Here is a 24,864-nt window from a genome sequence, read left to right on the forward strand (position 1 = left end):
AGTGTCACTTCTTACACTTTCTAACCCATACTGAGAGTGATCTTTGGTGAAATGACAAGAAAATGATTAATACAGTGAGCGTGGGATTATAGTAGTAGTAGTAGTAGTACTACTTCTAATTAGCATAACACATCTCTAGTGTTGGAAAGTAAGTACTCAAGTGCTGTAGTTAATTCTGCCTGAGATACTGTTTTCTGCTTCTGTATACTTCCACCCCACTACATTTCAGGGGGAAATATAGTGTTTTTTCATCCACTACATTTATCTGACAGCTAGTTATCAATTAGCTACTTTGCAGATAGATTAAACTGCAACCATATACGTTTAAATTAGCTCTACCTCGACTAGCTACAATATATTTGTACTTTAGTTGGGTATTTCCATTTTATGCTAGGCAACTTTATGGTAATTTTTTTGTGTACCTTATTGTAAAGTGTTACCAACTTTATAGCCTGTACTTACACTTCACCACAGTGTTTACTACACTACAGGTATGATAGCTATAGTTACTTTGAAGATTGAGACTTTTGTAGCACAAAATCCTTCCAACACGGTAATGCATTAACAATAATGCTATTAGACTTACACTAAGTAGACCTACTTTTACTTTTAAAACAAGTTCTTCTTGCATCACTGCAGATTTCACACGACATGGCTGGATGACGACCTTGATGCTGTCTGCTTAGGTCCGGATCTGCGGATCTCCAGAGGTGCAAATGACCGCTGCAGGAGGGCACTTTGTTAATTTTGTTCAGGTGTGAACAGTGGAGGGGGAGGGGAAGATAGGGGAAAGGGGTTGCTTTGATCCGGCCTGCTGAGCCGTGCACTGGAGGATCTGGCTGTCTGCAGAGGAAGGCACCAGATTACATCTCAGCTATTGTTTCAGTGGTCGGGTCAGACTGCCATTTGCATTGGGAATATCACGACTTCAGGGTGGAAAAGAATGCATTTCTAATTTGTTTTTCGTTTTAACATTATGCCCATATTTATCATTTAAATATATTGTATTGTATTTTTATTGCATTTTTTATTACATTTTGCACCGTGGGTCCGAGAGGACTGAAATTTCATTTGTGCCGTATGCATGTATAGCACATCTGACAATAAAGCTGACTTGATTGTAGTAGCTGTTAATATCATTTTAAAAATACGTCCATTTTGATGGTATATTTTCATTCTCTCCTCGCCATTTGTCAAGCCTTGATCTGCTGCAAACAGACAATTGTTTTCGAAGTCGTTTGCAGGCTATACTCATTAATTGGTCATCTGCCCATTAACAGCTGCAATCCTAAAGGAGTCTATGTGCCCAATTTAAACTAATATGCGCGCTTGTCGCTGCGCAAACAAGCACTGAAGTAGTCACCAAGAGCCTGCAAGGAAGAAACAGTGTTATGCAAACATTTCACAACGCACTCAACGTCACTGTAAATTCGGCAACATTTTATTTAGAGAAAATGTAACAAAATATTTGCAATAAAAAAGAAGAAGAAATAAGTCCGTTAAAATAACAAAGACAAATTCAGGAAATGTTTAATGTCTCAAATGACAGCATGAGCTTCAAAGTGGCGGAAAGCTCTCTACAGTCACTTGACATCTGTCTGAGCTACTTTACACCCGTGCAATAACCCTAAACTTAGACTTCTGAGGTGACCACACAAAACGGTAATGAGCTTCAGACACTTCCACAGGATGCTCAGAGAGGCTCTTTTCCATATTTATGAGGGGCAACATCAGACCATTCAAGTGTTATGTTGCACACTTTTAAAACTGCTGAAAACATCAATATTCTCCTCACTTTATATTTATCACCCACCATAAACAACATACTACTCTAGTATTTTTATAGTAATCATCTTGGTCTTGCTTGTTTTTTAAGCAGGCGTTTCCATAAATAACTTAAAAACACAAAAAGTCTCATACAGAAAACGGTGTAGCCTATGTAAAAAAATAAACGCTCAGAGTTACAAATATTCACACAAGCATTTAATAAGTTTCACAGCTGATAGTGAAATAAATGCTGAATGGAAATATGCATGAAGTGACTGGCAACTTGAAAAATGCAAATTTTGAAGATGCTTTCTCAGAAACAACATAACATGATGGTTTGGTGAGTAGATGTAACTTTTACAGAACACGTTTCACCCGATTGTCCTTTTCTGAGTGCAGTCTCAAATGTGTTCAGCACCTCCACAGTGCCTGGGGATCAGTAACAAATGTACTTTTCCATTTTATGCTACTATTCTTCTTGCATTGCATTTTCACTTCTACTTTAGTGAATAATGTGAGTAGGTTTTCCAGTCGGAAGCTTCACCAATTGCCGATGAGTCCATGCCTGGTCGCTGCTGTAAACGGGAGCAAGTTTGTTTTTTGCAATTTAATTTCCTAACTCGTGTTTTCCCTCTTCTTCCAGTGTAGCCCACAAGGTGCAATCATCCGTTCATTTGGTGCTTTAGGCTATTCATGACAGCAGTGTCTGGAACTTAACTCCACCTGCTCTCACCACATGCTGACGTAGCATGGTGTTGTTGTAACTGAGGAAATCGCGTCACAAAATGCTGAATTCATTCATTTACTGTAGAACATACAACACCACAGAGCCATTTCCTGACGTGCATGAAGCGGCCTCCAGTTGGTTGGTGTATATTAACCGCTACTGTGCTAGATGGTGTATGAGCAGCACATATAGCATTTCCCTTATTGGGCTCCTCCTGATCAGTGCATATGTTGCGCTGTGTTAAGTGCTACATAGAAACAAATTCATGAACATACATAGTCTCAGAGTCCAGCACTCGTACATTCACATTCTGCAAAAGTCCTGACTGTTCCAGCCAGACATCTTAAGAGCAAGACGGAGACAGTAATAAAGAATGTTGTGTGAAGAGCAAAGGGCCTGTATGATGCTTTAACTAAACCAGGTCCCTCTTCACTCATACAAAAACAAAAGGCTGAAGAGATGATTAATCTCTCTGAAAATCTTGAGAAGTTGTCTAGCTGGTTGTATCTGTAGTGTTTGAGTGTTCCTTTCCGGGCCTCTGCTGGCAGCTGACCTCCCCCGTCTCTGTATCTCCAATGTCTAAGTCTGGCTGATCCTCCGCTGTTGCTGCCACCGTCTCCGCCGCTGTTGCTGCCGCCGCCGCCGCCGCCGCTGCTGCTTCCTCTGTTGCTTCTCCCTCTGACACACCGGCACAGCAGGAGCACGCCTGGACAGCAAAGACAAAATGAGAAGGTGAGAGGGGATGTAGAAAAAGTTGTGCATTTGAGAAACAATGAGAAAGACGGGGGTGTACAACTTTGACTATTGTTTTTTTTTTTCCAAGAAACAGCTCAAGCCAAAAAAACAAAACATTATCCAAATGACATAACACCGATTAACTCTGACCAGCATACATGTACTTAGAAAAATACCGTTTCCTTAAAAGACAACATCTTCAAATTACTTTCACCAGTTTGATATAATCTAATGTAATGTATCTAACAAACTGTTATAAAGAAAAATGTCAACCTTTTAAAATTAAATGATAAATAAAACATGAGCGTAAAACCATCTGGACTAAAACCCTGATTTTGCACATATTTCACTTTGAAGCCTAACTAAAGTGAAATGAGTTGAACGGCATTGAATAAATAAAGATGAATTCTACCTTGATGTCTATTGCCTTGGGCAGACATCCCTTCTTGAACCAGGGGTAGACCTCCACCAGCTCCTTCTTCTGCTCCTCTGAAAAGTGTGGCTGGTTCTTCTGCAGCAGCCTCAGCTTCTCTCGGTCCTGTCTGAGCACTCTCTGGATGTCACTGCAGATACACACAAACACACAAACACAGCCACAATCAATCCTCTACCCAACAGTCGGTATCTGACAAACCTTTAGGAGGCCGGGGTTTGCAAATAAGTGGGTTGGATGATATATTCCTAATGTTGGAGAATCATTAATGGTGAAAACAACATGCTTTTTGTAATTATCTCGAGCTATTGAAGTGTCAATGTCAGGCACCTCCTACCTAATGACTCTGTGTTAATGTAAGTGTGCCATCTAGTGGTCCCAGCAACAATCCTGCTAAGAGTTCCTGATTCCATTTCTTTTTCCTAACCCTTTTATACTATTTCATGTGCTGTCCCTCACAAACGAGGCAATGCAACTGCAAGGGAATACCAACAGTTAAACAGCACATGCTTAACAACAGTTTTAGCCACTTACACAGGACAGAAATTGTGTGCAGGAGTATGTGATGGTCTTATGACAGCTTGAGTAAAAAGGGCTTTTTGGTATATTTAGTGGTGCTGCCTGAAGACAGAAAAACACTCACTTTGAGATGTGTGAGCAGCCAGAAAACAGACAACAGCACTGAGAAGAGCTATGGTAGGAGGAGTTACACGCATCTAGTGACTTATAAACTGCTGTTGCTGTTAAACTCTTGCCTTCAAAGACAGCATCAACTGGCCTATATATAAGTATTCAACATATAGTGAGCAGTCACAGCGGGTCCTGCAGTACATACTTGATAAAGCGTTCGCTCTGGTCCATCTCCACGGCCCGTCCCTCGCTGCCGCTCGAGTGATCTTTGACCTTCTGGCTGTTCTGGGACGAGTCCACACTGCCAAAGTATTTACTACTGTTGTTGCTTCCTGAGAACACCCAAAGAGCACATTATTAATACTTTTGAAACAAAGATGTTTTAATACAAAAAGACCGTATCATTAAAGGGTATATGCCAGTGGTTGCTGGTAAGCTTCTTTTTTTTTTTTTTACACTGCACTACAGCTTATGTACATACTTCTGAATTCATAGAATCCCTGGGTTTGATGCTACTTGTATTCAGTGTTTCCTGCTCATTTATCCTTGAGAATGTGTGAAGTTGAACTTATCTCATCATAGCCATAAGATTGAAACTTAGGTGCAGACCTTTTCCGCTGCCAGAGGTCCCACTGGCTGACGTCCTGCTCTTAGATGTCCCGCTGGCTGAAGTTCTACAGCCTGAGCCCATGGACCCCGAGGTGGCTGAGCCAGTGCCTGAGCATGAGTCCTCGTCAGGAATTATGTCCAACACGCCGCTGGACAAAGAGTTGGTGTCACTGTTGTTCCCGTCGCCATGTGAATTTTCCTGCAAAAACATTAAAGAGATACTATATCAAGAGGAGCTTGACTTCATAGTTTTGGCCAGCAGACTGTAGTACTTCCTCCTTATCCTGCATCTTTTTTCTTTTCTTTTTTTAAATTTACTTTTTATTAGTTTTCTTTTATGTGCCATCTGGGCACGAAACATACAAAATAACATAACATGACGAGGGGAGAATTTGTGCATTAAGTAAAACAGCAGTTAACATAAGCACATCATACATAAAATTACAAAGATGCTGCTTGAAAATAGGGAAAAAACATTTCTTATTAAGAGGATTCAACCTTATTTTTGCGATCTATATGAAGTCAGGTCTTACAGTTGACACATAGCTAAGCCATTTTGACCAGTTCTCTTCAAAAATATCAGTTTGGTTCCGTAGTTTGAATGTAATTCTCTCCCTAACATATATCTTATCCTGCATCTTTACAATACAGGCAGGTGCAGTATCATTGACTGTGTTGCATCCCGCCTCTGCATTTTTTAAAGACTCAACTGGGAGTATACTTCTTTTTTTTTTAAGATAATTTTTTGGGTTTTTTATGGCCTTTAATTAACAGGATAGCTTGAAGAAAGGAAAGGGGCGAGAGAGGAGGGACGACATGCAGCAAAGGGCTAGATAAGAACTTTGCAAAATTAAAAAATGCTTTTCATAAGTCATGAAAAGGAAAAAAAGAGAAACTATTAGTTATAACTGACATATGGAATCGGATAAGAATGGGATTGGAGAAATGTGGAGGTTTTCCGATGATTTGCCTACCTCTTTGCTGCAAGCCCTTAGCCTAGAGTACACTTTATCCCAAGAATGCTCACAGACACAGGGCGAGCCCTCGCAATTCAAGGGTCCAGGTGGACCAAGGAGACTGAGAGATGGCTAAAGGGTATAAGGGATAATAATATAATGGGTTAACACCCTGGGCCACATTTCATCTGAGGAGTCTAGACTGACTGTGAATAATGTGGAGGAATCACTGTGATGATGGCATTAAATCGTGAAAGGCAGAGAGACATATGAATGAATGTCTCAGAGGAACATGCCACAGCCTACCAACTGGAGTTCAAAGAACTCACAATGATAAAGTTCAACAGGGCATTGACATTTTATCCTGACAGTTTAAGAATGTTACAGGTAAAGAATATAAGTCATAGGCAATGGGAGCCATTGGGAAGGAAAAGGAGAGAAAAAGAAAAGCAGGAAAGCAAACAAAAAGAGGTTTATTACCTTGTTTACCTGCTTCAGCTCCCTCTCCTTGGCCTGGTTGCCACTTGCTCTTTTCTCCCTTTCAGCCGCATTATTCCCTTGTCCTCCAGAGGAGAGCACCGTGCTGTCCTGCCGGTCCACAGACAGCTCCAGCTCCAGGAGGTTGAGGGGTGAGCTGCACCGAGACTGGAACAGGGGTGGGGACGCCTGGCCTCCATCTCCTCCAGACTGTGGCGTAGAGGAGCGAGACTGGCCCTCCACCACGGGGGCCTTTGAGGTTTCCAAGGATGGAGGGAAGTAGAACGATGGGGTCAGGCAGCCTTCTTGAAGAGCAAAGTGGTTCTGGGTGCTGAACTGGTTCTGAACACTGAAAGAAGGTGGATCTGTGAAGGGCCCTTGGCCTGGAGAGGGAGCCTGGCCAAAAGGCTGCAATTGGGTGGGGAAGCCACCAGTCACTGTGTGGTACACTGGCTGTGGAGGTGGCAGTCCGGGGGTCATTGAAGGGTAGGGCATGGGCAGCATTAGAGCCACAATGGGGGTGACCATGGGGGTGACCATGGGGGTGGTGTAGGGAGCAGGATGGATGGATGGGGGACAGGGAGGGGACTGGGTGCCCTGATTGTGCCCAAAGCCTTGTAGAGTGGCGTCTGTGTGGGGAGGTAGGGAACTGGCTCCGGGGTAAACCTGGAGCGGGTAGCCTGGCACCACAGAGGGGTAGGCCATGGGAAAAGCTGACTGTGAGGTGTCAGAGCGAGACCAAGAGGTCGGGTTAAGGCCGAGGTTTAGAAGAGGAGGCCGCAGATGTTGTTGTCTGCGATGGGACACTGTGCTATCTGAGGAATCCATTTGCTTCGCTCGCTTTGACTTGGTCTTTTTATTTCGTGCGTCTCGCCGCGCAGTGGGCAGTACACTCGGTCCACCCTCATTGTAGGATCGAGCAGCAGGTACAGCTAGATTAGAGAGGATAAAAAAAAAAAAAGAGTTTGAGTAATTTGTGAATTTCACGAAAGTAATTATTATTGAAAACTATACAATTTACAAGTATGAGGTAACAATTACAGAGTAGGAGGAAAATTCAAACTGATTGAAACTTGGGTGTTATTTTTGGCCATCATTGCTAGCGTTTATAATAACACTGTACTCAACTAAGTATTTGCAGAGGTCTGAGAACACAGTGAAATCCCTACAACAAAGTCCATTGGGGCAAAAACATAAGCAGACAGATCCAGCAATTAACTTGGGGAGTAAAATATTAATGTTACAGATAGACTGACAAAAATAACACCCAAGTTGTAAAAAACTGCCATTATCCTTTAAAGGCTTTTGAAATTATGTGTCAGTATGGTGGTCGGAGGTACCATCGCTGGCGATCTGTTCTCTCTGACGCTCCAGGTACTGAGAGCAGTTTTCTTTGAGTGCTGCGAGTCCTTGATGCTCCCTGAAGCGATACAGAAAGGTCTGCTCCTCCTTCTGCGTATGGGCTGCCAAAACCTGTTTGGTCAACCCAAGTTTTTTCTTATAGGGCTCCCTCTCCTGACTGGGAGGTAAAACAACAGAAAGAGGAGCGCCAGGGTTCTGGCTGGATTCTACGGTCTCTCCTGTTCCTTGGACATCTCCTATGATATCTGTAAGTCAGAGGGTGACAGCAGAGAAAGGACTTTAACATACTCTAAAGCAATGAAAGGTGGAGTTTTATGTAATACAACAATTTAGCATTGGCAGTGACAACGACAAAAGCAGTGTTGATCAAGCATTGTAGTGGCTTGAATTGGGACATTGAAAAGAAAAAACAACTAAAAAAAAAAAAAAAAAATTGGAAAAAATTGTCAACCCCACAGGTATTATTCACTTCCATACTTCCATCATGGGGTAGACCATCTGGCTATGAGTCCACCTCACTCTCTGGCTACAACCATTACTACAGTGCCTATTAAAAGTATTAGTAGTGTTTAATATTTGTACTAAAATGTACAACAATTTGTACAGATTTTGTTTCTAAATATTATTATTTGACAGAGGACAGTGTAGAAAGAGGGAGGGAAGATGGGTATAACAGGCAAAAAAAATAAAAAAAGTCCCAGAGCTGGAATGGAACCTGGGACGTTGCAGTAAATGGCATGCACTGTAACCAGTTGGCTACTAAGACACTCCTTGTTTTGTATTTTTGTTCATCATTGTCATAGATTTTAAACAATCTAACGAAGTTCAATGTTGTGGAACAATTATTATATTCCAAGGTGCTGAATTACTGTTTATATATGCTTTATATCACAGTAGCCATTTAACAAGCTGCTTCCCTGATGCGCATCATGTAGTCATTGCAGTTATTTTTAACGGATTCCAATAACCCTGCAAACGTTTTGTGACTAAAAATGTGACAAAGTGGGAAGAGTTGACTTTTTCTGTGTGTGAGATACAGCCAAGCATTCACTGATAACACGCAACTACACATACACACATAGAAGGACACAGAAAGAAGCGCGTACACATACTGTACAGATGTAAAGTTGGATTTACAGTGCTGTGAAAAACCATTTGCCCTTTTCCTGATATCTTCTGTGTCTGCATATTTGTCACACTTAGTAGTTTTCAATCTTCCAAAAAATAAGCTGATGCTTCTAATCTACAACTGCGACTGTGCAGAGCAAAGAAGAGTGGGCTTAAATTCCCCACAATACTGATGTTGAACTTTTACATTTCAAATATGTACACTTAATGCAGTTATTGCTGCTAATTATGTTTCAAATGCCCAATACCTTTTTTGTTAACTTTTTTACCTTAAGTAAATTACATAATAAGCTATGGTACAGTTCCTTAATTGTCTAATAGTAGATTTTGTCTGAAGATCGGATATCTTTGTGTGATAAATATGCAACACTAGGGGAATCAGGTTGGAAGCAAATACTTTTTCATGGCACTGTACCTGAGTCTGGTCGAAGTTTCTTGTCCCCAACATGCACTATGGTGCTACTGTAGCTACACTGGCTGGTTATGGACACCACGCTTTCTGTTTTGTTAGGTACAGGTAGGGGCAATGACGTGCCCACTACCGCTGTGGCCGCGTCACTGGACTTTTTGTCTCGATCATCCAATGCGGAGAGCACAGAGTGATCCTTCAACAAGGCTGGTTCTGCCAAAGAGAACAGAGAACAAGAGATACTGACAAGGAACTGGCATTGTAGAGTTTGAGAGAAGATTTTAAAAGGAGAGGCCGTAGCTTTGTCTGATGAGGTGACAATAAGTGTCTGCTATAATAAATATTGGTAGGAACTGAATTGGGGACACATACCTTCGGACAGCTGCATGCTGTTAGGTCCTTTCTGTTGGTCCTCATCTGAGTTAGAGGACGTGGTGTTAGAGGAAGACTGGCACTTCCTCTTCATTGTGATGGGAACATTACAGCCCTCCAAGTATCTACAGGAATCATAACAACACATCATTATCAACTAGCTATCTGCAAGAGTAGGAAACATTACAGAAGAAGCAGTGAAAGGTTTTGAAAACTTATTTTTGTAGCATTTCAATTATTTTATATGGCTTGTATTTACCATGCTAAGTATGTGTTACAAGTTGGATAACCTATACAATTTAATTGTACAAGGCTTGGTTCAAATTGCATCCTACACAAGATCACGGCTACCATTTTTCAAAATCCTGTCTATCTCCGTACCTGACAACACTGTCCAGACAGCTGATCTGCTGGTAGGAGTAGACTGTCGGATCATCGAAGGCCGTCTCCTCCTGGGAAGAGGACCTACTCTCCTCCATAATGGCCTCTGTCTCCTTCCAGTTGAGGGGAGCTGCTGAGTTTTTGGGCCGCACCACCGCTGAACTCTTTTGTACAGACTCTACTGGAAAAAAGCCAGGAGTTAGGGATAACTCCAGGATGGGGTCAATTTTATAACAAATATAAATATGACATTTTCTCCAACAACTTTCTTACTGTCTCTGGCTCAGACACTTTCTCAACTATTTAAACATAAATGTGCAGGTAGTTATGAACTGGACTTACTGCCATTGCTTTTCTTGATGTTTGGTCTGGTTGTCTGCTGCTCCTGGCTCCTCTGAAGATGTATTCCTTTACAGATTTCCTGAAAAGTTCGCTGTGAAATAGAGACACAAGACTCAAGAGTCAAGAGTCATCTGATTTCAAATATATTGGTAGGACATTTTGCTAAAACTTCTCAATCCAAAAATAAAGGAATATGGAATAAATTGGCCAACATGGTTACATTCATTTCCATAAATATTAAATTTCGGGCTGAAGTGAATTTATCTTCCCGTTCAGTTGAAGAACAATCAAGTCATGGACAGTTAATGTGCGTAAGTTCAACAACCCAGTATCTGCTATTGCCATATCATCTTGTAGCAGGACCACATGGGCTAAAACACACTGTACGAAACTTCACTCACCGGTCTGGCTTTGCCGCGCACTTCCTCCTCCTCTTGTTGGATCTTGCTCCCGCTGCCGTTGTTGAGGCTCTCGCTAGAGGAGCTCATGCCCACAGGGTGGTCAGTTCTGTTCACACTACTGTAGCCACTGGACCCACTGTTACGGACCGGCTGAAAGAAAGTCGTTTTACAATTTCCAACCTGTTGTGTGTTTTTCTTTTTAAGTAAGATGTTGCTCTTAACTCTCAGCTATATATTAGCATGTGCATTTCATTTACTACATTGATGCTAGCTACTTTGATGGCTTAAATAAACTACTCCTTCTTCTATAATCAATACTATGTGTCATTTGTTCTCCTTTATCCTCTCTCACCTGTAGCAGGAGCCGATGGATCTGCTCAGTAATGTCCTGGATGTCAGAGTCCATGGTCTTCATCTCCTGGACAGTGGAGACCGGGGCTGCAAAAACATCTTCATTCACGGGGCCCCTGGTAAAAACAAATGGTTGATAAATGTCTATCTACAGTATAATAAACTGTGACATTCCCATCTATTCAAAGAGTGGCTTACTGACAGACACTATAACAGACAGTATATCAGCAAGATAGTAATACTCACATGCGCACTTTGTGTCTTCCGATAACGAAGGAGACCTTGTGGCTCCAGGGGTTGACGAAACTGGACCAGCTGGTGTCAAGAACGATGTATTCTCCATTTTGCGCACAGAACCGGACGGACGAGTGGTCAAATGGTTGTCCTGCGAATTGAAGAACTGCAGAGAAAGCCCAAATAACATAGTCAGATCATGATAGGGACAGATTTCCTGTGCAGACATGGGCAATTCTGAAATTTAATTAATTGTGAGGACTCACTCTTTCTGTGAATGGCCAACATAATCGGCCGGTCATTGGGATGCAGATGGAGGAGGAATGGTGTGCCAATCAGGTCTTGGGGGAGGTACCCGAGGAGAGGAACCGCCCTGATTTACACAAAACACATGACAACTCGCTTGGTTAGTTGGCAAGCAAAAGCACCAATGCTATTAGCCAGTGATAGGTGAGAATTTTTTAGTTCAAAAGTAAATCATCCCACAATGACTTACCTCTCATCCACATCCTGAAACACACAACTCGGTGTGTGTGTGGTGGTGAAGATGCGTTTGTCTGTTGGAATTCTGGGTGCTTCAAAAAGGAAGAGAAATGATTTCTTAAGTACTTGACCGAATCTGGCAATTTTGTATATGTGTTTATTGGTCCAATATACAGTACAGTATAGTGATTTAGCAGTATGGTGCAAAGATAAACAGTAATTTTAGAGTGTCAAGATTAATGAGGACCTACAATAAATAAACACAAATTGTTCTCACCATCATAACCAGAGTGAACTATCTCAGCCAGCAGGAGGCAGCAGAACTGGTCTTCAGCATGTACTGTGTCTTGGACCTTCATCCGGTAGGGTGTCATGCGGAAAGGGTAGTACTGCAGATTGCCCTCACACTTATTACCACCACTAGAAATTTGTTAGAAGGAAAGATACATAAAAAATTAGGATTGTTGTTCCATTGAAGTACAAGTTTTCACAAAGAATTCCTGTCTGGGCTTGTGGATTTTTAAGTTATTAAACACAAGGGGGCAGGGCTTAGCTATGTTTCCATTCATATCTGTGTAAAATTAATGAGTGGTGTGTGCATTCTTTAATTTCTGTTCTTCAGAGTTGGAGATCTCAAGTGTGATAACATGTGTAATTTCCATCAGAATAAGATTAAAGGTTTGGCAAGATAAAGTCAATGGAAGGTCCAAACAGGTAGGGTGTGTGTGTGTGTGTGTGTGTGTGTGTGTGTGTGTGTGTGTGTGTGTGTGTGTGTGTGTGTGTGTGTGTGTGTGTGTGTGTGTGTGTGTGTGTCTCCGTGTCCTGGAAAATGCATGTAATTACAGTTCACAATATGATGTCACAAACGAATTAAAAAACATCTAGAGAGGAATGACAGTATGAATAAAAACTGCAAACAGGTACGAGCAGCAGATGGCCCACCGCCGTGTTCAAACAAACACACACCCACCTGATACGACAGAAGAAGGACTTCTCCTGCATGCAGTCAGGAGGTGATGCCTCTGAAAGGGGAAAAATAAATATTTTAAATTTAAAAGCAACAAGATCCGGCCGAATGCTAATCGGGGTCTAGGCTCCAGCAGGTGATCTAGCAACCCTCAGCTCTGCACTTAAATGCAATGTATTTAAACAGAGTCAAGGCTTAATTTAGCGTGCAAGCCAAAATATATCAATGCATATAGGGGACAAATCACAACAGATAAAGTGCAGCTCTGGGTCTGATTTAAGGTTACAGACCAACAAGCCAATCTGGGCATTCTCAGTTAAACTGGAGAGGAGATAATGACTTCTCCCCATTCAGTGACCCATTTTACTTTAGCACCTGAGACAGCTCAGTCCGTTCTATCCAACTTCAGTTTTTTGAATGAATAAAGTCAGGTCAAATTGAACTTAATGCACCATTATGATGGCAGCCTGTGCTTCACTGACTTGTCACCAAGCAGACTGGCTATCCAGGGATCTCATTCACATTCATTTATTTCTCCAATTCATATTTTATGTATGCAAAGTACTTTAAAAACATTTGACAGTGTGAATGATCATCCCTTCCACAGTCATCTTCCTTAACTACTAAAATCTTGAGTATTATTTAGCATCTGCAGAGCTGTTATATATGTACCTGCTCCAGTGCACATGCTCCAGGAGGGCAGGCGGTAGGGCGTTGTGAAGCTGTAGAAGACACTAACATCCTGCGGCATCACAAACTCCACAAACTTGCTTTTCTTAAAAACTTCTCTTTTGCAGTTGAGGATGGAGGCAGCTTGATCAGAAATGTAGACTATCCTTCCTGTAACGAGAGACACTGCTACTGCAAAAAAGACCTGTTGAGGAGACAAAATCAAAATGGTGGGATAAATGATGAAACCTGTACCCAACTGCTCAAACACAATCAGTAAAACCTTCACACCAGTATATGCAACTAAAAGAGATTTTAATATTGGTATTAGTTTAAAGATAATTCCGTGACTCACGTTGTTTCTGAGGGTGTATTCAGAAGTAATGCTGTCTATCTCCTCTATCGTATAAGAGGATACATCCAGGACTGAAGGTTGACTGTGATTGGTCATCAACAGCTGATAATACTCCTCATTGGCTGCAACAAACACATAGTGATTTTATTAAAGTCTGGTCAGAACATATTATACAATACAGAATAGAGGGGTAACAAAAAGATGATCGATTCATACTTAAGTCACAGACATTTTTTAATGATAAAAAATGCCTCGGCGCTATGCTAAAATGCGTCATATTCCGTAACAACCAAACTGACTGCACTGTTGAACCTCTGCCTACTTATTGTTTATATCTGTAAACATTTAGGCAGGGTAGATATTAAGCCTCTACAGACCATTACCCATAGACCTGCCTACACAATGTTCTCTCCTCTGCAAAGTTTTGCCTTTATTTCTTTTTGATCTCGTTTAGCTCCTATGCTTCCTGATTTCCAAAGAAAAGACATTCTTGTGAACAAATAGCTACATTCGTAAATGTACTTATTGGTGTGGAGTGAATTATTAAACTATAGACCGCTTAAACGAAAACAGGAACAGGCCGTTAATATAAGCTGTGTAGAGATTGGCAGCAACACACAAGACAGGAGCAGAGATAAGACCGAGAGATATGAATGCACTTTACCTTCCACTTGTTTGACACAGCGCAGTGCGTACTTGAGGGTGTTCAATGTGGATGACTTGCTATTGTGTCTCTTCTCATTGGGCAGGTAAAGCTTCAGCTCTTTCAGCGTTTTAATCATCTCCTTCTGGGTCTTGGCTTTGGCGGACTCCTGACTACTGCAAGTTGCACAAACACACACAACGGCAAGTCAGATATTGCAAAAAGGAAACCATTCCCTTAAAAATTAAAAAAAACATTGTTCTGTGAAGTGTTTTCAGTGTTACAGCGGTGGTTGGTGCTCTGACCTGCATCCGCTGGTTGAAGGGTTATCCTGCTCTGAGCTTAGCAGACTGAAGGCGTTTGAGCTGCTGGGAGGAGACGGACTGTGAGAGTTCGAGCTGTTGGGAAGAGAAGAACAATTGAACATTTTGGAACAAATAAAGATTACACCAATCACCTCAAAGAGAGACACAAACAGAAAGAAAGAGACTCACAACTGATTCTAATTCAGTCAGACTGATTTTATCCTCCTTCACTAAATTAAAGTTGAACAAAAATCCATATTGGTAATCAAACAGAAGACTGATTTGATACAAAATCCCCTTCTCTCCCAGTGGAGACACCGGTCGTTAAGGTGCTCAAGTTACCTCATAATAAAAAAACAAACCTACTCAATCTCACAATATGGCTAAGTGAGCCTAAAATAGATAAGCCAAATTCTGCCTTTTTGAAAGTGAATTGAGAACAGTGTGGATGCAGCTTCACTCTCATTTAGCAGCCAGGCTACAAAAGAAATCACACTCCAAGTCTGAGGTCCGTCTCACTTCCTTGTGGACCTTAAGTGTGTCTGTAGCTACACAGCAGGAAAGCACCAATTCTGCAAGAATTAGGAGCCTAAATACAACTAGGAGCAGGGGCAAAGATAGAAATTCTGAAAACGGCTCTCTTAGTGCCCTGAAATAAAAAAATATCTAACATTCTTGCTTGTTCCAGGCTACCTTTCTGAATCTGGCCTCCCTAAGTCATTTGACCCTCCTGGACCCCTGACTGGGAGTATTTACACACAAAAAAATACATGAATCGGTGGACTACTTATTTCACCAAATGGCAGTGAGTATATGACATGTTCTCTCTCTCCCACACCTGTGTAAGTTCCTATATGAACAAGCAGAGCAATGCAAAGTGAGTCATCTGTTGGTTAAAGCTCAAAGTGTGTGCTGCATATTTGGAATAAATGTACTGGGTACATTTGAGCAAACTCAGCTGAAAAATACTGTGAGGTGGTTTGAAAGTTCTGAAAAAAGCTAAGTAAGTGGACCTTGAGTCAATACATTTTGTCAAACTTAACATGTAGTGGTTTTAATGTCCCATTTTTCTCATGCTTGTTTCTGTATCTGCCTGTTTGTGAAATCCTTTTTAAAACAAAAATTCATGTTTTTTTGGTGGAGACACAATGAAGTAAGACTAAACTGCACTAATACAGTAAAATCGAAAGCCCTCTAAGAAACCGACTCCCCACAACTCAGGTTGCTATGTATAACCTGCTTACCTGGCTAAGAATAGAGAACATCTATACAAATAGCCTCTTAAGCACAAGCAGGCATCTTATTCTATCAAGTGTATCCTTCAGGGCTCAGGAATTCAAGAGCTGGTTTTAGACTGTAAAGACTGAGCATATATTAAAGTGAGACTTAGAAACTTAGAGACTTTATTACAGAATGCTTATTGACAGTGTGGTAGTGTGCAACCTTCTGCTGACATGTTACAAAACAGGGTGCTCAAAGAGGCAGGGAAGTTTCTGTTTTTGTTTTTATTTAGTGCAAGAAGTTCCGCTGCTCAAGGTGTGGACAAGGTGGCTTTGTTAAAAGACCTTTGTCATAATGGAGATTTGTCAAAACCAGAGCTTTGACCCAATTCTACTGTAAATTGCAAAAGCTAAGCAGATTTTCAGTATAGTATACTATAGTGTGTTCACACTGGAAAATAACCAAAAAACATCAGGATGCATACTAAATCTGATGGATTTTCAATTCAGTTAAAAAAAAAAGACTTTACCTTAATCATCTTACTTTTCTGAATGTAAATAATGAATTTAAATTATTTCAGCATAATACTAACTTCAGCATCTGTTCAGCTTGCACACTGTACTAGGCACCAGGAGACTCACCCAAAGGCTCTAGAATATCAGTAACTGAAAGAATTGATGCACAGAAAGCCCCCCATCGTTTTAACCATTTCAATTCTGTGTATCATGTGGTAGTAATACACCGCAGTTTGATTCAAACTGAAGGTAGGCAGTCAACTGAACTCTGTGTGTGTATGTAGTCCACTGTATTAAGTGACAAGCTTAATTTAAAACTAATAACAGCTCTAACAGCTACAACTCAGGTTACTATAATCTGCTTACCTGCCTTAGAATAGAGAACACCTATACAAATAGCCTCTCTATGCATAACAGCTATCTAATGCTTTCAAATATGGCCTTCAGTGCTAAGTGTTCAATGGGCTAATTCGCATGTTGACAAGCAAAGGGGAGTGGTAAAAAAAAAAAGCAATGGATTTAAAAAGGTAAAATGAGGTAAGACAGACAGAGCTGAAAGTGAGAGAGAAAGAACATTATAGCTTGCAACTCTGCTTCCTGCCTCCGCCCAGTGACAAACAGAGATAAACATTGTGTTGCCAAGGCAATAACGAGGAGTTGGAGAGCATGACACAACCCGTCTGGCATTGAGAGAAAGCCAGCCTCCCAGATGACGTCCATCCGCTCTTCCTACTGGCAGCAACAGACCCGGTCTGGTCGACTCGAGGGCAGGCTGCATCGTGTCTGAAACTACTTTTAAGGTCGCACTGTGGTCACTTCCAGGTAGAATTTTGGAAATGTTATATAATTTTGATTCAACCAAATGCCTGTGTAGTATAGGGCTCATTTGCTGTACAGACTCAGAGCAAAGAAGCTGGCTAAACATGTTTAACTCTGTCACCTACAAGTCTTCAAACAAGTAGGCTTAACCGTAGATATAATGTGCAATATATATATGGGCTCAACAGGCTGAGTAAAGTAAAAAGGTGCATGGTAGAGCTGAGCTACATGGCTAAAATAACAGTTAGACATTAGTCAACACTGACAAACCCATCCAAGGCTTATAGCTGCATTCATTAGGTAAGAAGACTGTGGTGGCAGAAGGCAAAGCGGACATTATTTTTTTATGCCTAAAAGACATGAATCTATATGAATATGTCAAGGGCAAAAGGAAGAGAAGTGAAGTCCAGCATAATTTGTCAGCTATGACCCTTTTTGTGAGCTATGACAGCTGTGATTTGTATTCTTAGTTGCGTCTATCTTTTACACTGACCTATTGTTAGATGCTATGGCTTAAAAATGTAATAGTATAGGTACTGCATCGCAATCAATGCATATTTCCCTGCATAGTTAATGTTTTATACTGCATGTGCATGCAAGTGTGCTTTATGATAGTGGCTGAAACAGCAAGCATCATTTTACATGCAGCTGTTTTGACAACGAGGGCAGTACTCAGCTTACAAAACAGCTTTCCTGTGTAAGCCTTTTCATTTGAAAGAGTAATCTTCACCCCATTTCATATCTCCTGCTGCCGACTCCTCACTCTTCAGAGTTTTTAAAAAGTTCAGCTCAAGAGAGAATCCCTACTTTGATTAACTGTCACCAAAGATAGTCAGATAGTGTTGACTAGACCAAACATCAGTGGATACAGAGAGGATTCCTGCACAGTAAACATGTAGGTGCTATCCTGCTAACAAGAACAGTAGCTCTAGTTTCTCTCTCCCTCTTTTCTTCACTATCACAGTAAGCATGCCAGAAAAATAAACAGGTCTTCTGATGGCTTCATCATTCCCACAACTACCACTGACCTCTTGTTGCTTTCAGAAGATTCCAGCAGTGCCGAGTCTTTACTGGTGCCATTGGAGCTGCTCATCGATGAATGGTCGTGGCTCTCGTTGCCGTGACTATTGTTGCTGTGGCTTTCATTTCCCTGTGATTCGGTTCCACTCCCGCTGGACCCACTGCTCTTCATCTCCACGTCATCTACCTATGTCAAGTAAGTTTCAAATCTCTGCAAGATCATTTTAATGCCATACTGATATGAACTGAAAGCAGTGGCCAGCTAGACAACAGGAACTCAAATAAAACGTTCATCAATCCTCCTTCAAAAAGGTGTGCGTTTGTCTTTTCTCTGATGTAATAACAAAGCACAAAGCAGGGTTAAACCCCTCACCTCTGAAGAGCCCTGCAGGAGCTTCTCGATGTACAGTCAAAATAAAAAGCTCCCTTGTACAGACTGTGTGGCCTTTAAGAACAGTGGGGCTGTCCCATCTGAGCCCTCCAACCCTTTCAAAGGATCATCCACCCTGGGACACTTAAAACACTAGACAGCGTTGATCTGAATGCCACCAAAGGTTGCTGGCCGACAGCGTGGCCCAGTTTTCTGTGGCTTTTAACACTGCCCTGTCATCTCAGATAATGATGCTATATAAATGCCAAAGTTAAAGAGCTGAATGCCAATGTGCGTGATATTCAGAAAGCCCAAGAATGAAAGTATTAGGTGAGCATATCCACTTTGATGAGATACTGACAGACAGTGACTAGCCATACATGTTTATACTTTTTGTTGCACTTAAGTTTTATTTTTTAAGTAAATGCATGTTTTTGTTTTGGTAACATTGTTTAATGCCAATAAAAATGCACTGAATTGAAGTTGAACTGAGTTAAGAGAGAAAGAGTGAATAAGTGAGTCAGTAAAGAAAATACAAACAAGGTAGAGAAATGTAAAAAGACAAAAAGAGAATAGAGATTTGTGCAGCTGCAGATCTACAGGTATGAGATTCAAGCACTCTGAATGGACAATTACATATTTAGCTCAGCACCACTGACATATTGTCAGAGATACTTTATTGTACAGACCCACTTCATTTCCCCATTACAGAAACAGAGAACTTTACTCAAAATAGCAGTCGCTCAAATTCTTACTTGATTAAAAGCTCATTAATAAGAACAATAAATAAACAGCATACAATTAAGGTCACTAACAGTATTTAATATATTTACTGTGTGCTAAGTTGTTTACTATTGCTGATGATAGCCTATAAATGTCAAATCCACCTCTGCATTAATGGTTACCTGAGGCTACTTCAATATCTGTGATCTCTTTTTTGCCAGTCATTAACTGAATCCATTTCATCCTGTTGAGCTGCTGCAGGGAAGGAATTGGAGGAGAGTAATGTAGATTTCCTATGACGTGTCCACCAATTTTGAAAATTGGAATGATCTCACAGGGAACTTGATGCCATAGGTCTAGGAAGCGGTTGTATCCTACATTGAGGTGGGTACAACGTGCAACAGGTGGCTAACAAGGCAAGATGAGAAACATAACACAATTACAGGTTATATGGTACTCCTCTTGGGCCCTTTCAGTCATTTTAATGCAATCAAAAAGTAATTCTGGGCTATCAAAGGATGAAACATATCTTGACCTGTTTGGTACATGTTGCCCACTTGGCCTTTTTGAATCTAAGGGGACTTTAAGGGAGGTAATTTAAAAGAAATCTGATTAGGTTTTGATGATTGTTAGATTTAGCCACCGATGTAGTGATGAACGCAGTTTTTTTTAAACTGGTGGAAAGACAGAGATTCGTTCTTCTGTTTCATCGTTATTTTCCCACTTGTTGCGGTTCTTAATCATCATAAAATATTCTCTTTTGTCTAATTATAAATATATATACAGTATATTCATGTCATGTCATGTGCTCTGATCATATTATCTAATGCATCATCGTAAACCATCTAATACAAAAGCTGCGGTTTCATAACTATATATCATGCTGGAAGCCTTTATTTTTTTAATTACAGTATGCCCTCATCATCTTGTATAATTGACTCAATGTGCATGATGACTCACTGTCCCATCACAAAGGGAAGATTAAGTTTGCCATGTTTGTCTTTAGTTCATAGATCACAAGAGTTCAGTTAGGGAACCTTACATAAAGCCACTAACTAATGAAAATATAGCCTATATTCAGTGTTCAAACAAACCTTTCCAATTTGAGATTTAAAATGTTCGTTTTAGAGGAAGTAAGCTAGACTGTCCTGCAACATGATATGCTTTGACAGCATCCTTCCAATCCTTGAATAAAGTTTGCCAGACAATAAGTTTAAAAAAAGTAATTAGCAATCACATCCTCTCGTTCTGCAATCGTGGGTGTGGAAATTTGTCCCTACATATGCCAAACATTCCAAGTGAGATAAACAAGTCTAAATGACTTCTCCCTCACCAGCCTTACATGAGCAAGTCATCCTTTCTCTTCCCTTTCCAGTTACCAAGGGGAAGCTGAATATGACTGTAGCCACTTCGGATTTGCTGCTCATATTGTGCATGGTGCTGGACTACCTAATGGTTTGTCATTCAGAGAATCACTGTTAAATTAAAATGTCATGTTTCAGTGCTAAATACTGACGATTAAGGGGCAAAATGCTATTTCATTGTGTCATCTTAAATACATCCTAGCAACATTGGTATCACCAACTCCTGCTTTTGGATTGCTTCTTCTTGCTTTCTGTTTCTTTAGGCAAAGTCAAAGCCAGTGGCCTCTAACCATGCACACATGTGCCATGACTTTTAATTTATCCATGCACCCCCTCTATTTATACAATAAGACCATTTATCTCAGAAAAACATAAACAGTCCTCTATTCAAACTTTCACATTAAGTAAAAGCAAACAATTATTAAAAGTAAAATGCAATCAGATATCAGAAGTAAAATGTTAAGGAAGTTTAATTATCAATACACTGATAATTAAAAAGTATTTTTAATGTGTTTTTCAGTCTGGTTTAGTTTGATTTAAAATCCAGCAATGCTTGATACTGCACTGTCAGCTAAAAACTTGTATCTCTCTTCTTCTTTTTTTTTTTTTTTTTTTTTTAAAATAGGGTTTTAAGGGATTTTAATTCTTTCAGGTTGCTGCTGCCCAGGTTGGGACAATTCTCTAACTTCCATTTTAAAAACTCTTGACATAATACCAAACAGGAGGAATGTAAGTTTCTCTGCCTGCAGTTAACCACCTTTCCAAAACTGCCAGTAGGGTTGTAACTTAAAGTAGTTTATGTTCTTTTCCCGTTATGACTGACTGTCAAACTGGATAATAAAACAAAGTTTTCTGGCATTCATTGTTTGTGTGTTTGTTTCACAAAGAGTTTAACATGAACCAGACCATACAACAATGATAGCAATCATATTACATCCATACCGGGATAGTAGTATAGCTACAGCTGTTAAAACATAATAAATTATATATTTATTAACACGCTGGATCAGATCGGTATGGAATAAGCAAGTTCAGGTCTCAAATTACAGTTTAGGTATCATCATAGGCTATTTGACTTTAAGTACTTCAAACCTCTGCCGTAAACATAACTATCAAACAAATTATAACGAATTATTCATCCAAGAATTAAGCGATCTTCGATGTAACATTTTTACCTCATAGCCAACTAACCCGCCTGACTCAAGCCTTACTGTCACGTTGTCTCAGGGGAAATAATCGCTCACATCTTGGAAATCATCTAACTGGTGAAGATATACCCTTCTGCCATGTGCTGCTGCAGACTCTTTATGTAAGGCGTTATGCCGGTTTTAATGTGAAACCAGAAAGCACGTCTATTATGCACCACGTGACTCCGACATTCACCAGTTATTGTTGTCAGCTGTTCTATAACAACTTTGCAGCATCGTGATAGGGTGTCACTTTTACTGCGTAATCCATCTACTCTTCTTATGTAAATGTAGGTTACTTGAGCACAGGTCACTAGTAGTGTAGTATAGCAGCACAAGGGTTACTTCCGCACCGCTGTCATGTGGGCAGAGGCAGGGGCAGGGCTGCTAGCCTGCAGTAGTCTACTGACCGGGATTCAGTCACACTGACACAGTTATGCAACTTTCACGCACTGACACAGTTATGCAACTTTCACGCTTCACGTTCATAGGCTAGAGTATTTTACATAATTTAGAGCACAGCGCGTTAACGGTGATGTTATCTTCATTTGTCGCTTTTTAAAACATCTATATCGCACAGCAACACCTAAATTGCATGTTACAACTCGCGTACGTTACATAAGTAAAACTCCACCAACCTCACAAAAGGCAAATCCTCTACCGATCCCGCTGTCTTCGTGAAATAAAAGCCTTGTTATTAGAGCTCTTTATGGTCCCGACTAGAGAAAATGTACTGTGCTACGGTCCTAGGCTGGTCTCACACACTGCTCTTTTCCCGTTCAGGTTCCCAAATACGTAACTCTGCCCTGGATCTCTAGAGTGACCTGATTTCGAGCCGCTCCTCCTGCATCTCTTCGCCCATTGGTCCAGAGAGCCGTTTATCTGTACCTCACAGCGCTGTGAACCAATAGGCTCCGCCCGCCCCCACGAGGGCGGATACGTGACTGCCGCTCCGCGCTGCTACTGGTCTCTAGTGCTGTCATTATTTTTACATAAGGATGTCACCGCTTTCACGTGGAAACCCACGGCTACCACTCTCGTGTCAGAGGCAAAGGCAAATCACTACTACGCAGCTACCGGTGAATGAATCGGTGCCGATGGTTGGCTCACTGCGGTCGACTGTTATCTAAACGGTTATACAAGTGTGTGTGTGTGTGCGCGCACGCGCATGTGTGCGCGTGTGGACAAGCATTTGAGTTCATTGACTGCTAAAAACGGTGATATAACACCAGATATCTTTGATAGTGGCTTTTATCTAATTTATAGTCATCCTTACATAAAAAAACACTGAAAAGTTTTTGCAGCGTTGTTTTTGCAATTGCACTGCGAATGTATTTTTGTGAGTGTACGTTACAACAAAAACACGTTTTGTTATTTAGTTCTTATTTGGCTTTAGTACCCGAGCATTAATATTCTGTAGAGCTTTGTTCTGCCCCATGCCAGGACACAATACAAAAAAGACGTATAGAAAAGACTATAATATTTAATTAAAGATATAGGCTTTATTAGCACATTTAGATTCAAAGCTCAGATTTTTCATCTACATTTGTCATATTGTTAATGTTGAAACGCCTGTGGAAAATAACGTATATTTTAATTAATTATTTATTCATCAGTTCTCGCATAGTAATTGGTCAATGCCAAAACGAAGACCGCACATACATAACATGCTTTTGTCCAATGACAACAATTGTATTATCTCAACTGAATGTTTGGGATTGTTTTGAAGTCTGTTTTTTTTCTGAGGAGTCAGCCAATTGTCCCTCTAGTGGCTGAGTTTGGACTCGTGTTAGCTGCTGATCAAACCACTTGCCAGTGGTTCATGACCTGGCATTGTCACCAAAGGTTTAATGACCAATGTCAACACTCATTACACCAATTACACAGTCTACAGTAACAATGCATGATGGACTTAATGATTTTGACATTTTAATAAATTTGACAATTTATCATTGTGGTTGTGTTTATACCTGTATTGTGATATGTCTTGCTGTCCTCTGTTTGCAACATGTCTGCTTTCCTGGACTGTGTGAGGAAACAGGAGCACCTGAAGGAAAGTGACAGAGATACAGGGAGGCACATGCAAAACCACCTTTCCACACAAAGACTGTAAGGCAGCGCTGTTTTCATTGTCATTGCACGTTTCTGTTATGTATGGTTTATGTGAGAGTAACAGCTGAAATGTATACACACACAACAATAACAAAAACGTTTTTTCATTAAATATGTATTTTGTTTATGCAAATGCAAATGACGTGCGTTTTTATTTGCATATAGAATGGGGAAGTGAGATCAAATAATGAATTAACTGGACACAAGCTACAAAGAAAGTTCTCAAATCTGAACATATGTGATTTGTGTGGGTGGGGTGGTCAATTAAGTCTAATTAAGGAACATACTGCATTATAAATATGCAATCGTTTTTGCCATTTTATTATTTCAAATTCTGTGATTACTAACCGCTGAAACAACCAAAATAAATAAGTCAATCAAAATGTTTTTTGTCTTGATCGGTATCCTACGGTGGCCGGGAAGTGCAATGCAACATTACAAAGAATGAAACACTTTTACAAAGCTCGAGACAAATTTACATTTTGGAAAACAAATTTACATTTTGGAAAACAAATTTACATTTTGGAAAACAAAATAACATTTTAGAAAACAAATTTACATTTTGGAAAACAAAATAACATTTTAGAAAACAAATTTACATTTTAGAAAACAAATTTACATTTTGGAAAACAAATTTACATTTTGGAAAACAAAATAACATTTTAGAAAACAAATTTACATTTTGGAAAACAAAATAACATTTTAGAAAACAAATTTACATTTTGGAAAACAAAATAACATTTTCGAAAACAAATTTACATTTTAGAAAACAAATTTACATTTTGGAAAACAAAATA

General features: G+C 40.3%; 1 protein-coding gene across 7 annotated transcripts; it reads right to left on the reverse strand.

Annotated features, from left to right (window-relative positions):
* Positions 1 to 1,425: 1,425 nt before the first annotated feature.
* per2 (period circadian clock 2) lies at positions 1,426 to 18,489 on the reverse strand. Of its 7 annotated transcripts, none has more exons than XM_039814868.1 (23): positions 18,320 to 18,489; positions 14,737 to 14,829; positions 14,453 to 14,607; positions 13,789 to 13,910; positions 13,437 to 13,638; positions 12,768 to 12,819; positions 12,075 to 12,217; positions 11,811 to 11,889; positions 11,581 to 11,687; positions 11,327 to 11,480; positions 11,082 to 11,196; positions 10,730 to 10,879; positions 10,329 to 10,419; positions 9,987 to 10,164; positions 9,606 to 9,730; positions 9,240 to 9,446; positions 7,675 to 7,941; positions 6,338 to 7,266; positions 5,876 to 5,989; positions 4,902 to 5,100; positions 4,498 to 4,624; positions 3,642 to 3,792; positions 1,426 to 3,200 (listed from the first exon to the last, which is right to left on the reverse strand). In XM_039814868.1, the coding sequence occupies exons 1-23, from the start codon at positions 18,481 to 18,483 to the stop codon at positions 2,988 to 2,990; spliced, it is 4,137 nt and encodes a 1,378-aa protein (XP_039670802.1). In that variant the 5' UTR covers positions 18,484 to 18,489; the 3' UTR covers positions 1,426 to 2,987. The 7 variants fall into 7 exon arrangements, with proteins under 7 accessions (XP_039670802.1, XP_039670803.1, XP_039670801.1 ...); XM_039814869.1 differs by having other exon boundaries at positions 6,347 to 7,266; positions 9,987 to 10,167; XM_039814867.1 differs by having other exon boundaries at positions 9,987 to 10,167.
* Between the last annotated feature and the right edge of the window lie 6,375 nt (positions 18,490 to 24,864).

This window comes from Perca fluviatilis, chromosome 11 (assembly GCF_010015445.1).
Source record: "Perca fluviatilis chromosome 11, GENO_Pfluv_1.0, whole genome shotgun sequence".
Taxonomy (NCBI): Eukaryota; Metazoa; Chordata; class Actinopteri; order Perciformes; family Percidae; genus Perca; species Perca fluviatilis.

Excerpts from the sequence above, each read along its gene's own strand:
- per2 (XM_039814867.1), bottom strand. The coding sequence starts at position 18,483 with ATGAAGAGCAGTGGGTCCAGCGGGAGTGGAACCGAATCACAGGGAAAT. Across the intron at positions 14,608-14,736 it reads CCTTCAACCAGCGGATGCAG|TAGTCAGGAGTCCGCCAAAG; the intron begins GTCAGAGCACCA and ends TGCAACTTGCAG. Across the intron at positions 9,731-9,986 it reads TGTCTGGACAGTGTTGTCAG|ATACTTGGAGGGCTGTAATG; the intron begins GTACGGAGATAG and ends TGATTCCTGTAG.